Consider the following 16,765-nt stretch of genomic DNA (forward strand, 5'->3'; position numbering starts at 1 on the left):
TCAGAATCCCTTTTTGACACTATATGCCATTAGGGTACGACCCATTCTAATCTACCGAAACAAAAAAACTTTAAAACTTGCATAGTAAGCGCTTACTACATTAATCGAAACCGCACAACTAAGTTTATTTTATAGTCCATTTAATCGCGAATCATGCCTGCTAGTCATGATCAAACAGTCTAACTTATAGTCTAATAAAAGTATTACTATGTCATTCTCATTTTTAATTTACAAAGAGAAGAATCGAATGGTCATGATTATTAGTCATGATTTAAATAGTCTACCATTTATGGCATTGTGTCATGTGCCTGTATATATGAGGAACTTATTTACTAATCTTTTTATTTTGAGTGAATTTTGAATGAAAGATGAGAAATTGTAAAAGATTATAAAAATTTCTCATATCCCACTCATGTTGTTGACTTGGATGAGATACACGTGCTTGAAAATTTTTTGTGATTTGCTGGCAGTTTTGAGACATTGATGTAATATTTTTTACATTTGGGGAATTTTTGAAACAATATGGGAAATTAGGTGAATTGGTTTGGGCTTGATCATACATCATGTCAATTAGAAATGAGTGGGTTGAAGCCAGGGATGGAGGTCTTTAGGGTCTGATACTATCAAGTATCGGTTAATCGAACATCAATTTGGTCTCAAACTACCATGACTCTAGCATGTATAGGTTTAAGTTCGGTATCATGCCTCAGTCACATCGACCTGATGTCGGATTTTAGATCGAGCATATTATTGTCAAAATGACAAAATAAGATTTGAACCTAGGACAGCTGGGATTCCCAAATCATGAAACCTTTCTGCTACAAAACCATTTAAGCATTAAACACTACATAAGGAATGCCTTCATATAGTTCATGTAAATCAAGTTTCTCCTCTACAAAATTAATACAATTTCATGCATGACCATTCTATTACATCCCAGTTCATCAAAGAAAAGTGCTCAAAAAGTCAATTGTTATTTCCCCAAAGAAATCTCCTCAATCATAGACAACAAAAAGTTGTTAAATGACTAAAGCAGAGGATTAAAATTTTTCTTAGTCCACTCTCCTAACGACCATCGTAAATCTCAATGGCAATTTAGTGCGATTAATATACTTGTATGTATGCAATACGCATTTCTTCTTCATTTACTTTACAAACTCCACTCTGTCTCTATTTCATTCCTCTCCATCTTTTTCTCGGGCTGCGTATAAACATTTATTTTTCTCTCTTTTTTTATTCTCGTTATTTACTGAAAAGAATATGAATTTTTTCCTCAAAAAAATAACAAAAGTTCAACGATCGCTTCATGTGAATCAAAATAATTTTTTTAATCAATTCGTATATTTTCATTTCTTCTTCTTCTTCTCAGTCTTGCTCACTCTCAGTATGTCTTGAATTTATGCATATAAGACTGAGATATGGATCAGTTTCCATAAACTATGCTAGTTCTTTTTTTTTTGCTGATCAAAGCTAGTAACTTGTTGAAAAATTAAAATTAGGAGGCGACATTTCTGAACTTTTTATGTCAATTTTCTTCTTATTTCTGTTCGTTCTTTATCTTTCGCAATTGTTGCAAGACTAGTCAGATAAATTTTCTGCTTTATTATTTGGTTGACTGACTAAGGCGCATTATTTTTATTTTTGGATGGGCTGAGATTTTATGGATTTTTTTTTTGCTTGCTAACGTACATGATACTGCGAAATTTCTGAATCTTATCTCTTAAGAAATTGAATCGCAAATCTAATAAAAATTCCCCGAGTCACGTAATCTATTTCTGTTTATAGGTAGATTATTTCTCTTGTGAATTCCTTTAAATCAAAATTGTATTATTTTTTTTGGAAATGATTGAAATTTAAATTTTTTTTGACATGTGAATATGGAATTAGGTCTGGGATTCCATACAGGCAATTCAATTATTTTTTAACGCTTTCTTAGAATTTAAATTATTTTTTGAATTTTTTCTCACTTCAAAACTTTAATCTTGAACAAAAAGGTTTAGACTTTGAATTTATAGCTCCTGATAAGTTTAAAGTGAGTAAAAAAGTGGCACACATTAAGTATTTAATACTTTGAGCTTGAAAAATGTGTTTTTGTCTGCTAATTTCATCATTTCTGTGTAAATTGCATGAAAAACTTTTGTAAACAAACCAAATTCCAATTAAAAAACAAAAATATCAGCCAATATTGAATTCCCAAAGTGGGATTGCAAAAATTGCATCGTTGCCAGAATGAGAAATGTGCTAGAAATGATGTGCATCGTATAGTATATTGAGCTGACTAATACTGTGATGATATCTCATGCTTGCAAATTTATATATATTCGAAATGAAAGAGAAGAACGAAAAAGAATAACAAATGAAAAATTAAATCCTCAAGACATTCATTTCTCATGGGGAGATTCTCATTCATCTCTCTCGCAAATCTGTCGATAATGTATGTGATAACAAATTTATATTAAAGCATTCAGATACATACAATGTGCGTGTGTGTATGTATGCTTTAACATCCATAATATGAGTAAGCAAATTTTGTGTACACATGAGGCGGAAGGAGTTCCAAAAAAATAAAGAAGAAAATAAGTAAATATTTCATATCGTTTTGTATCTAGTCGGGGTAAAAACAAGGAACAAAGAGAAAAAAATGACTGAGATTGTAAGCGATAAGATTTCTCTGTATGAGAATAAACACAGAATAATACATAATTTATCACAGCACGTATTACAAAAAAAAATATCGTAATTAGTTTGTGTAATGATTTATTTGTTAAACGCGATAGAGTTGCGATAAGATATTAAGAAAGGGATGTATATATGCATAGATACAATATGCACAATCACGTAAACACCTTTTGCGATGATGACAAATGCTTACACTCTAGCAAATGTCTTATCGATTTTTTTCTTTCTTTTCTTTCTTTCACTCGATAGCTATGTTTGGGCTGACGACGTGTTCGTGCACAGGTTTTCAATTTTCCTTTTTCAGCTTTTTTTTATAGATGAAAATTTTACAAAACTATAGGAAAAAGGAAGAACGGCTTTATTTAAGCTGTTAAGCATGCAATTAAGACGCATTTCCTGTTTTTGATGAATTTCAAGGTTAAGGTTATTTTCAAGGTCACGAGAATTATTTGAAAAATTTGTGGGATTCTCATGAAAATTAGCTTAAAATTAGTTTATTAAATTATTGAAGATTCAAATTCACCAAAATTTTAACGGTTTTCAAAAATTTGAACTTTTAACGGTTTTCAAAATTTTGAATTTTAACGGTTTTCATAAATTTGACATTTGGTTGGTTTTGAACATTTTTAATATCATAACGTTTTTCAAAAATTTTGAAATTTTAATGAATTTCAAAAAATTTGAACTTTTGACGACTTTTTGAATTTCTTGAACTAATTAAACTGTTCAATCATAAATCTTCCAAACTCTAACAAGCTATCCCACAACACTTAATAACTCACACTCAAAACTAATTTGTTTTTTAGATATTTTCGCGCCAAAAAGTTATTTCTTCAAGATTCCTCGATTAAGCAATTTCAAAAAAAGATATTTCTCATCATGAATTGTTAAATTCCATTTCGTAGCATCACTGGATTTATCTCTAATGTGTTCTTTGCAGTCTTTACTCCTCCAATTGAATGGAAAAACTTTTCATTTTAATCAAAATATTCAAATAAATTTATGGAGAATAGGCATTTGGATAGAATTGAAAAATAGAGTGAGAGAGAAAGAGCGAAAACATTTTATGGTAAATTGAATTTATAGAGATGAATACAAATTGATAGATTTATTTGAAATTTCATTAATCCAAAGACATTCTTCAATGTTCCTTGGCGCAAACGCGCTAAAAATTGACGGAACAATATCTTAATAATAAAAATTATACCTGATAGAACGGTATATCTTTATCTCTAAATCTTTCACTAACTTCTTTTAATTGAAATTGAATGGAAGAAGCGGCATAGAAAGAATCTAATGACAAAACTTTCTTCTTCTTTTGTCGTCTTCGTACTCAGTCGCAGAAGAAAGGCACAGCAGAATAAAAAAATATATGAAATAATGCTAGAAAAAGAAATAAAAAGCAATTTTGAATATATCTCGACAGGAAAATAGATAAAAATGTAAAAATTGGAAATTGGCCGCTTTCATGTTTTGCTGACGACATAAAACGTCAAAAAACGAGGCGCAAAAAAAACTGTTTTCAAACACAGAAAAATACTGTGCATTAAAAATAGACATTTTATTTTATTTTGAAGGAGGCGAGAATGAGCATGAAGAGTATAAATGAATTTTTATGTGAAAAATCAATCAATAATAAATGAGTAAAAGTTATCAATGTTTGTCATTATGGTCTTATAGAAATTCCATTCTTGACGCCTTCATGGATGAGCTGATGAGATAAACATCTTCATTTTTGGATTGATTATAAAAATTTATTGATATTTTTTCAATTTCAAAATCCAATAAGATTTCAAGGTTTGGAAATTGAAAATTTTTGAATTCTGAAAAACCGTTAAAATTTTGAATTTCAAGAAACCGTTATAATTTTTGAACTTCAAAAGATGATTAAAATTTCAAATCTAAAAAACCGGTAAAATTTTGAACCTTAAAAACAGATTCAATTTTTCGAGTTAAAATAAATAAATAAAATCGAGTTCAAAATAAATTGAAATTTTTGAATCTTAAAAAATCGTTGAAATTTTTGAACTTCAAAAGTGTTCATGTCTAACAATAAATTGACAACAATACATATAGACCATGTGACTGCAGCAATCACGTGACAGTAAATACGTCAAAAAAGTCTTTTATGACGAAGTATATCCAATAACTTTCAAACCAATTTATCAGCAATCAGAATGCATTTAAACTTCATAACTTTTTAGGGCAAAATGCAATTATCTTATCGCACCGAGACAAGTCCATTAAGAGTTGTACATTCGTATGATAAGTGAACGTCGTCAACAAAAAATAGTTAATGAGATTGGGGAATATAAAGAGGCATAGAAAATGAAGAATGTAATGTAGAGAATGATTGATAATCGTTTAAACCCCCTTAATTGTGTGACTACTTTTTTCTGCTTGAAAAATATTGACAATTTGAAGATTTTATGGCATGACTTTTTATTGCCAGGCATTATAATTTAGTTCTTTTGCAAAAAAAAAGTCAATATTTTGTTACATTTTGTGCCTGAATCGGAAGGGATAATAAAATTTTACTCAAGTGGACCGAAACATTTGTAAATAAACTTTGTGTACCGAATGTCTACAAGACAAGTCGAATATTCATTGTACTTGTTTAGGAGCTATTGAGTAAATATCTCGAAGAAATGTCTGGACAAGACAACAATTCATGCCCGCCCGTTGAAGATGATCATTTCATTTTATTGGATAGAATTAAAATCGAGGAGATATTAAATGACATATTACTATTTGTTACGACCTATCTAGTAGCTAATGATTCTTGAAATTCCTGTTTTAATGAACTTGGAAATTCTTCAGTCGTAATATTTCATTTTGCTGTGCTTAATGTGATTTAATCTTTATGATTTCTTATTGAAGGAATTGAGGATGAGCAAAGAATGTTCAATTTATTTGATTTTTATGTACTGGATCTTGTTTTGAAGAGGCATTTTGGCAATTTAATGAATTTTTGGCATTTTCATTCGCATTTTACAAGATGCAGTAAGTAAATAATGAAATTTTTTCATTCTGGATCTTTCTTTTAACATAATTTTGTCAAATTTGGCAAGTTCAATGCTTAATAATCGACATTTTACAAGATCCAGAGATTAGTTTAGTCTAAAATTCATTTAAAATTCTTCCAGTTTAAGCAATACAATGAAATTTGACAGAAATCTCAAAACTGCCTATAATCTCAACATCTGACCCCAGTTCAAGGATTCATCAGCACAGAAAACAGATGAAAATAATAAGATTTTATGATCCAGCAGAATTTTTACTGTCGATAAATTACAAATCTACTTTAAATTCAGATTCTAGGCTGGAATTTTCAGGACAACTTTAATAAAAGTCATAAAAAATGTCCATAAAAATGGTATAGATACGCACCGAGGGTGTGATCCTTGCTTGATAACACCACCAACTGTTTTATGATGCTTTGATTGTACATTTTACAATAATATTTATGAATACTTTATATATATCACAATGTAATTTTTTATGACCGAAATATAGTTAATGGCATTTTATAGCTGAGGTACCATACAGTATAATAGCACCAAACTTTATAATTGAAGTAAAAAAAAGAAAGGAAAGAGATCTGAAGCAGGAAAGTTTACTTTTAATGACAAATCAATAAATTTTTAATTACGTTGAAAGCTTTTAACAGAAAAAAGACGTTAAATTGAATAGAATTAGTAATGATCCTAAGTCATTGTCTTCGTCCACAATTTACTTTGTCAATTTCTTTTAATGAATCAACAGAAAAACGTGTACGAAGTACACACATATACTGTATGTATATAAATAGCTGAGGACAATGTCAACAATGTGCCCATTTTCCCTGCATATATTATATCTCTTTCTTTTGCTATACCGAATATATATATAAAAAAAAGGAATTTTTATTACAACAAGACAAAAAAAACTGAATTTCTCACCCCAAGCTGAATAGAAGCCCATTACACATAGTCATGTACATACGAAAGGTAATAATGAAAATGAAATGAAATTTAGTGGAAAGGCTTAGAATTGACAGCTATTAACTCACCTATTCCCTTGTGTTTTCCTACTATTACCACCCCTTGAAAATTTCCTACTCGTCACCGATGTTGTTCTAAGTTTCGACGTTTCAAGCGGAACGGGTAAACTAGTTGCATATCCATGCTCTTGTTCTGTAATGGGAATTAAAAAAAATAAATTTTTTTAATCACGAAAATCAAAAAATTTATGTGATGGTCGACTTTTAATAATGAATTAAAAAATAGTTGAATATGGAAATGAATAGTTCTTGTGTATACTGTATAAGGGAGAAAGAGAGATTACAATGTAAACGAGCAAATGGAAAAAGCCATTAAAATAAATTTTATAACATATCTTTCTGCGATAAGAAAGAAATATTCTGACTTTAATGTACAATATACACAATAAACTAACTTACATAATTCAAAGTGGAACCCCCGAAAAAAAATAGAATAAATAAAATAAAACAATATAAATATTCTTAAAAAAAGTGGAAAATTGTCGAAAGCTGTTTGATGTTGGCGCATTTTATGACTTCAAGTGTTACTTAATGTTCCTATTACATTAATTTCTTTATCAGCTGTTTACAAGAGATGCGAATATTCTGAATATTTTAAAAATATGAGATTTAAGCAATCATTTAAATGCGAAAGTCAATATTTAAGTTAAGAAGATGCAAAAGAGTCTATACAAATGACGCAAAAATTTAAATTATCAGTTAAATGACGCAAAACCTGATTTTTGATCTAAAAACTCAAGTTGGACTCTTTTGAGTAAAAAATTAATTTCAATAAAAATTGACACAAAAATCAAAGTAGACTGAAAATTTTACGTAAATTTCCAGTCGAGTTGACTTTTATTGATTTTAGTCGATTGCGTGACTCTAAAATTGAGACAGAATATCCTTGCAAATTAATTTCAAATCCAATAATCGTTAAATAATTTCCAACTGCTGTAAGTGGATTATTAAAACAATATATGCAACATTCTATAAAGAATTCACAACTTTCCTGCACTCTAGTACAGAAAAATCGACTCTCGGTCAGTCTATAAACACACATAAAGTCCTTCATTTCAAAACACAACACGATAAACGTGATACATGATATAAGGAACAAGGAATTGTTTATTCTAATTCCATTTTTCTTTCCTATCGCTCCTGTATATTCTTATGAAGCAATTGTAATCGTGAAAATATAGAAATGTTTGTTATGCATAATAAAATATTATTCTAATTAACAAATAATTGGATATTTGTCTATCTAGCGCTAAGCTAGCTCCGTCTCATTCTCACTCATGTGTAACTTATCGCTGTACGCGTATGCATGTTCAAACAATGACTTTATAGAAGAATTTAATTATCTACAATATTTTTCTTTTATAGAACGATGAATATTGATGCAATTTGAATATTTTTTTATGTATTTGGTAATTGTTAAGTAGGCTTTTAATGGAGAAATGTTTATTTTCAATATTTTAAGTGTCTCTAGTCATGATTAGAGTATGTAGAAATATTATTACCCAATATTAAAAATCTTTTACTAAGTTAGGGTCAATTTCTATGCAAATATTGTCAGAACTAAAAGTCCATTAACCTCAAACAGTTACAGAAACTTTTCTTTTTGCTGCTTATCAATTTCATCTATCGACTGTACAATCTGGTAAAAACTACTTGCTGGAAATTTATGTGTTCAATTATTTCAAGCAACTTGTTCGACGATATCCAGAGAAGAAAATATCACTATCCATGGTTTAAATGAAACGTCTGTTCGTTATCGCAGTGTGTCTCATAGAATAGAATTTATGGTTCCGGTCAGTAGCCCATATGTCTGACACTTTCACCAATGATTTTTTATAACGGTCAGGCTATCGTTCTAAACTAACTACTGGCGATTATATCCTTATGGAAGTGGTCTTGTGGATGTCAACTAGCAATAGTTAACAATTCCATAGAGAAATTAAGTTTATTGGCTTAGTCTCACGAAACTCATATTTAAACAGTCAATTCATATGACTAGATACACTCCACCAACATCATGAATTACAATCTCACCTACTGTAAATGTAGAAATGAAAACTTAAAACATTCATACATACACTGATTATCTAAATTTATTAATTTATTCTAACTTCTGTATTTGAAGCTTCAAAATAACAAATTTGTGAACTTATATGGTATAAATAAATTTTTTCGTATCTGGAATTTTAATTCTATTGGACTTTCTGACGCTCGCTTGTATTCATTTAAGGGTCTTCTTCTTTTTTCGTCTAATTTAGATAGCTTAATCAAAATCTGAGTGAAAATTGTAATAACTCAATAGTCCCTTAAAAATTTCATTTCCAATTAGTAGGAAGCCGTCTTTGGTTAAACTATCATCCATTTGTGAATTAATGAATAACTCATTAATCGAGGGGAATGAAGAAGCCGTCAGTTGTTATATATTCTAGTTCGCTAGTTAAAAATACTGTTTCAAATGAGAACATCGATATCTATTTGTTGAATTGACGAGCCGACACTTGTTATTAATTAAAAAATTCTATCGGAACTTGGATTTTAGAATTTGTTATGTTCTTATTCACTTTGTATGACTGTCTATTACTTTTATACTATCTGAGTCATCAAAATATGTTGATATGTCTGTGCTATATATCAGAAACTGATTAATTTTATGAAAACAATCAAAAAAATCCTTAAAAATCCAATTGCAGGGATTGAAACTACGGAAAAATTGTAAACAAACAAAACCCCTTGAAAATTCAAATTTAAAAAGTCCGTTGATGCATAAAACTACGGAATACGTGACATCAAAAGCAATTATCGTGATTTCCGGACTAGTTCCTAAATTAGAGACAAAATATGAACATGATTTTACTTCCAATTCAACAGAATCATCCATTCGAAATTGAAACTTGATGTCCACACAGTTATAAACTACCATTCTATTAATTATACATCGTTATGTACATATCACTCTATTCTTTGTAAATGACAACAATTATTTTCTAATTATTCATGACTTCTTCACTTCATATTCTTCGCTTCCACTATTTCTCATCATTGAAGCATTGACATGATATACACATGTTCGTTTGTTAATATGTATCATATAGAAATGAGCATTTTTGAAGCAATGGCATAGAATTACATACATTTAGATGTGTAAAATGTAATAGTCATATGATCGTCATGTGAAGAAATGCATGAAATTATATTTTTATATATTCAGATATTCTCATTCCTCTCCGACTCTCGACTCATTCTTTTTTTTTCTCTTGTTAAATTATAATTAAATGCAAATTACTGTTCTGCATACAAGCGAATAAGAGAAAAAAAAGAGAGAAAAAAATTATAATGAAATCCCATCTGATACATATTGTGTTGCGGTGTAGATTTGAACACATATGAACGCACAGTAATGTAATGATAAGTATTATTCTTTTTTTTTTCATTACTACTGTTGTTGTTTTTTTGCAGGCTTTTACCACATAATCTGTATAATGTGTAGACAAATTATATCTATCTGTGGATGTATACATTCTATTCGTTACATGTGTGACATTTTCTTGTCATTGAAATATCATGAGTATATAAACATGTTCTTCTTTTCTTCTTGCATTACACTTTAAAAATATTTTATACATTATATATCCCCCAATCTACGTAATCGTGTATTTTCTTTCTTTTCCTATCTATATTTTTGGAAGACTTTCTGTTCCCTGTGCAAAGTCATGCAAAATATACGTAATACTAGAAGGAAAAGTTTTTTTGGGAAGTTCGAAGGCTGAGATGCAGCTTTACTAGTGAAGTATACAATTTCTGGTTCAATGAAGATCAGGTGGAGTTTATTGACTTTTAAGAATTCATTAAAATTGCTTTAGTTGTGTAATTAATGAGAAAATATCTCAAATATCAAATTTGGTAAGTAATAAAATTTTAACGACCTTTTGAAATTTGAATTTTGAGCAATGACGACCCTTTAGAGTCGTAGTTTTGTCCCTTTGACAAAAATATTTATTTTTCACATATTTTCATCAATTTAAAGAAAAATAATAGTTCTGAAGCGCAAAAACTGCTGATTATCATCATATAGCATTGCAAACAGCAATAACTAGTGAAATTCATCATCCAAATCATCAAAACTCACGAAGAAATCCATCAACATCAAAACGGTAAGATTATTTCTCATTCTTAATGTCTTAATCAACATATTGTCTCACCATTCAGTAAATCAGTCAAAATGATGACAAAAAAGAGCACTCAGCTCGTATAAATTTGCATTAAAACTTTTCCTTGTGCGATGAAAAATGATAAGATATTTACCGAAACAAGAACAACACAGTATGTTTCATCGATTTAGTTTTACTGCATCAAATGATGATAATGATGATGATGCTTACAAAATGTATACCATAAACCATCATCATTATTATTATCATAGGAAGCAAATTTAGTCAGATTTTTAGTGAATACATAAAGTATAAAATAAAGTAATGTAATATGGAAAATAGAAAATAAGAAGATGAAGCAAAGAGAGAGAGAAGCAGTCAAAGACGAAGGAATAAGTAATGAAGGTAATATAGTGGCTATATATTATACGACATGTACACAATAAATGAAAGGTCCGGATATGAGGCCCTCGTCTACTCCGTGACTGCTTGATGGTTCGCTGCATCTCCATTTATTTGGATAATTTATTTTAATTTTCATGAATAAGGGCTCATGTCAGCAAAAGAAGAAAAGTATCAATCACTTTATGGACGAGACAAATAATCGTTAATAGCCTTAAATGCAGTCCTTTTCTTGTGTGCATGTAAATAGCAAAAGCATAAACTGAATGAATGGATGAAATATTATTGGGGTCCGAAAAAAAAGGCACTTCGTCAATCATTCAAAGACATTTTTAGTCAGTCACTCATTCAGTGATGAGGAACATAAACAAGAAGTAAACAATTCAATTCATAAAGGAAGTCATTTTTCAAATAGAATAAACTTTTTATATTCAAGACAAAAAATTATTCCTCACGATGATCATGATTATTCCAATAAATATTACAAGCGGACATTGGACGAAGAAAACAAAAAATGAAAAGTAACTTAAGTAAGGCGAATGGCTTTGTTGCTTGTTATTTACTTATCGTACTTTAAATGACTGACTAATTGAAAATCAAGTCTTTCACAATAAGTCATTTAAACGCATATGTAATGAATTATTGTACTTGTTTAGCTGTTCTTAGCACTTTTTGGCACAGAAAAATGTGATGTTTGACTCATTTTGACAGCTCATTTTGAAGTTGATTTACTAGGGTCGATTTAACTACAGTCAGGCAATTTGTAAATGTTTAAATATGCAGAAAGGACAGGGAGAAATTTAATGACACACGGATTTATGGGTAAAAAGAGGATTTGTTTGTTAAGAAACTTAAAATTTTGAGGAATTTATAATCTGAAGATGCGAAATTATGATGTAAAATTGAGGTCTAGCTCAGATTGCTCTCAGTAATAATCAGAGGTTATTAATAGAAGGTTATCAAAGCTAATAAACTTAGTGACTTGAGATTTATTGCATTTTCATTTAGAGGTGACTTAAAAATAGAAATTTCTAGAAAGTTTGGAATTAAACAAGCTTTGGAATGACGCAGAAAATTCAAAATGAAGCAAATTTTTTGAAAATGATGCAGAAAATTCAAAATGAAGTGAAATTGATATTGAGACAAATATTTTGGAAAGATGCGAATATTTGCATCTAAAAGAAGCAAGAAATGCATTAAGATGCAGTTAAAATTCAAATAAAAATCCACCGTTATTTCTCAAATGCGCCTACAATAGAGTTCATCAAACTACTTTACTAATATTTCCTTCTTATTCTTTGTGTCTTTTTTGTAGTTTCTTTCTTCCAAGTAAATAACACCTACATGGCACTGCTAAATGTTTCTCATTTCAATAATTTTTCTTACAGTTTTCATTTCTTCTTTTTTTGGGTCTTAAGCTCTTAAAATGTAAAAGAGACGACACATTACTGAATTGGGCACGAAAGCAGATGAAACGCACCGAATATTTGCTTATATTTTTACCATTGTGTAAACTTTTACGCAAGCAAATTTTTTTTTATCCATCCATTCTCACTCCGCTGTGCTTCATTCCCTGTTTTGTTTAATTAATTTATGTAAAATTAACTGTACAAATTTTCTTTCACTGTGTGTTTGCGAGGTTTTGCTATATTATTTTTTTTTCCAAAGCTATTCGAGTCCAACAATCGTAAAATTGTTTATTTCTCTTCGCAGCAGTTCTCTTTTATTTTTTTACAACTTAGTGTTTGAATAAAACAGAAAAACAGTGTGGAGTTCAGCTCGAGTGAAATTTCAAAGTATTCTTTATTTTGGGAGGAAATTAGTGGATTTTAATTTGAAAAATATTCAAATGAGAAATTTTATGTCTGCCTTTTGTTTAGTCGCTTCCCTCTTCCATAATATTCTACTACTACTACTTTTTTTGATTGCCTATAGTAATTGCCGTAATTGTTTAACTTAAGCGATGAGAAATGATGTAAATAGAGAATCCATAAGAGCAGAGCACATGAGACTACCACCGGCTTTACAAATATTTGATGTGGATACCGACAATTCACCAAATATACCATACGCCTCTAATCGATTAACCAAATTTTTTGTTTTTTTTTTTTCTGTTCTGTAGCAGAGCAACAACATATCAGTGGATATGGGGACTCTCTCTCATTCTCAAACAAAAAGAAATAACATGACAGATGTGTTCGCGCGCGCGAAATCCTTCGTTATATTGTAACCAGCTTTTCACCGCTATACGCTTCGCACCATGTACACAAAACAACAAAATTCTGTGTGCACATTTTAAAAACGCACACACACGCATCGTGGATGGATATAATAATAATAATTCTGTAAAGGTCACATTGTAAATGCTGTTGCTGCTGCTGTTACTGTTGTTTGTCTATTATAAATATCAAATGGATTGTGATCAAACGAAAAGCAGACCCAGGAATACAATGAGCGAGGGGGAAACAGAATTGAATTGAATAAAAATATATAAAAGATATGAAAATCACATACACCATCGTACATACGTCTCTCTCCTCTCATCTCCTCTTTCTTCTTCTTATTTCTCTATTGCATTCGATTTGGTTGTTTACATAAATTTTTTTATTATATTCTTCAGTACGATCGGGCTCTTGTTTATGCTTCTAACGGCTCTGACTCTGGATTTTTCATTATAAAGATGTTGTTGTTGTTTTTACTTGTAAGCGCAATAAAACAAAATTTGTGTGTATCTATTTCCGTATATATTATAATATAATCATTATCATCATCATCTCTCTCGTTGGAATCATCTCAACAAAGAATTTCTAGAATTGTAAACATTTCCCATGTCAAAAAGGCATGTATCGAGTGAAATATTCAAATCGATGCGAAAATTTATTCAAACTAGAGATGTGCTACGTTATGTACACGAGCGGAATCAGCAAAGAACTTTTATGTGAATCTCATAAAGTTCATAAGAGTTACCCGATCGGCACAAATTGAAATATTGCCACCACGGCGACGACTCGGTCGTATACTTAAAGCCAAGTGGCTGTCACTTGGCGAAAACAACTGAATTTGCCAAGTGGCAGCCACTTGGCTTTAAGTATACGACCGAGCCGTCGCCGTGGTGGCAACATTTCAATTTGTGCCGATCGGGTTATCGGTTGTACAAGAAATGTCAAAAATATAATTTTTAATGTTTGCCATGATGAAAGTCGAAAGAAATTCTAACTGCGCAAAATATTCATAGAAAGTGGACCTTTGAGGTGAATCTTTAGGTCTTTGATAATTTGAATTTTCCCGCACTTTTTAATGATTTGTTTACAACTTGACAAATTGGAATTTCTCTGAATTTGTACACAATTTTGATTGATTTGCTCTACTATAGGAAATTGATTGGCATTGACAGACTGCATTACACTTGATTCTTATTTTCTAAACATTCTTACTAGACAAATTGAGTGAAAATTAAGGGGAAACTGAAATGTAAACTAATTATTCCAATTTCGAATTTTCGAAAGTTGATTTCATGTGAAAATTTGAATGTTTGCATTAATTTGAGCTAGATCTAAGCCTGGATTAATGTTATTAGTCTTAAATACATTCAATTCAACTGATTAAAAGTTTAGACAATTAACAAAGGTCCATTTGAGCCAAAATAAGGTGGATATTGAAATGTAAACAAACATTTTCGAACTCAAATGTTCTAAAATTGAATTGCAAGCTAAATTTCATGAAAACTGACATAAATCCCTAATCCCGCAAAAAAAATTATATAATCAATGGAGAAAGCAGGAGGAAGCAAAAGCAATTTCTCTTCCACATCCTGTCATATGTGCGTAAAAAGGAAGTTTTTCTGAGAATAGAAAATTTCGTATGTATACGATAGATATGTTACATCGCTCATGCCATTTACATAATTTTCATCTCTGCTGCTCTGTCTTTTATGGTTTTTTTGCAAATTTTTTTTCCATCATTTCTCGTTCATTCCCTTCGAGATTATACAGAAAAAAAAATTTAAATTAGATTTTTTAATGTAATGCTTTTCATCAATAAAACAAAATTTTCCATCAATTTTACAGACCCAGCTACATTCAGTTTACTCTGTATACACAAAAAATACATCAGAAAGAGGTAAAAAATTGTTGGAATGGTAAAAAAAATTATTGAATATATCGACATTTTAATGAATACCTTTCAAAGAATCGAGTGGAAGAGAATGAATAAAAAAGCAGCCGTTTTCAGTAGGGCAATCATAAATATTTGACGTGGAAAATGTTTCTCTGATACGAAAATGTACAACAAAAACAAAAATCGTGATCATCATACCCGGCGTTGAAAGGAATATATATGAACTTTTTATTAATAATATTTTGCCCGTCTATTTTTGAGTTTCGTTCACAAATGACTGTAAAAATGTTATTTTGTATTTCTTTCAGCTCTTTAGCATGCTTTCTACTGCGAGGAAAGCTCCAAGACGGCACATTATGTCCAAAACTTTTTGTTTTTATCATAAACCTAAACGTTCACCATGCGATATCGATGAAGATGCTCAAGAACATTTTCGTGTATAACGGGAAAGTTTTCCGGCCGGCATTTCATGCATGCTGGTCATGTGCATGAGTTGGAAGTTTTCCAAGGCGTTATCACAATTTTTCTTTTTTTAACAATTTAACGGATTTTAAATTTTTAAAATTTTAACGAAATTTTCAAATTTGAATTTTTTCTGAATATTCTGTGAAAAAAATATTTTTGACTAGAAATACGTCACAAAGAGTCACCTGACTTATCGTATTCAAGTTATAACTTAGTTATCATTACGAAAATTCATGAAATATCCAGTCAAAACTGCAATCAAGTGTCAAAATTGCAAAAAATTCAAGTGACATAATTGACGTGGGATTAAAAAAATTCTGAAAAATTCAAATTTAAAAAAGCAATCGTTGACATTTTTCTGACTCATTAAAACACATCGAAAAAAAAAAAAATAAAAATTGTACTTCACACACCATTCAGAATATGAAGCAGCACTCGAAGTAATTTGCGTACGTGACTTTTTTCACCAGCTAAATACACTTTTGATTGAAAATTCAATTAATAACTTTGCTTGGATAATAAGTTAAATGCGCTATTTGATGACCTAACATCAGATGACTTTATTTTCAATATATTCTTATTTCTCGTGAATTGTGGATGAAGATGAGGTACAAAAAAAAATAAGTTTGTAAATGTATATATGGAGAAAAATGTATGTATAAAAAGGCAGGCAGTCAGTGAAAGAAGAAAACTCAAACGTAAACAATAAATGACGCGGGCATTACTCAACCACACGTTAATTTAATCATATGGAATACTCGGCCTAACTCACACAGCTGTACTTGATGTGAACAAAATAAAAATACAATATCAAGTCTTACGGTCGTGAGCACAGAGGAGAAATATTAAGTGGTTATATATACATTTTTTTTTGGGCTCGGCACCAATTATTTTCCAGATTTTTTCGATTCCA

At 30.1% G+C, this 16,765-nt stretch overlaps 1 protein-coding gene across 1 annotated transcript in view; it reads right to left on the reverse strand.

Annotated features, from left to right (window-relative positions):
- The window catches only part of LOC139087837 (max-interacting protein 1-like), a 38,828-nt gene that overhangs the window by 21,052 nt on the left and 1,011 nt on the right, over nt 1-16,765 (reverse strand). The window contains exon 2 of the mRNA XM_070636766.1: nt 6,731-6,854. Within this exon, the coding sequence (XP_070492867.1) occupies nt 6,731-6,854 (124 nt within the window). The remainder of the gene's footprint in view (nt 1-6,730; nt 6,855-16,765) is intronic.

This window comes from Chironomus tepperi, unplaced genomic scaffold, assembly GCF_022539635.2.
Source record: "Chironomus tepperi strain 1889 unplaced genomic scaffold, CSIRO-AGI_Ctep_v1 contig_137, whole genome shotgun sequence".
NCBI lineage: Eukaryota > Metazoa > Arthropoda > Insecta > Diptera > Chironomidae > Chironomus > Chironomus tepperi.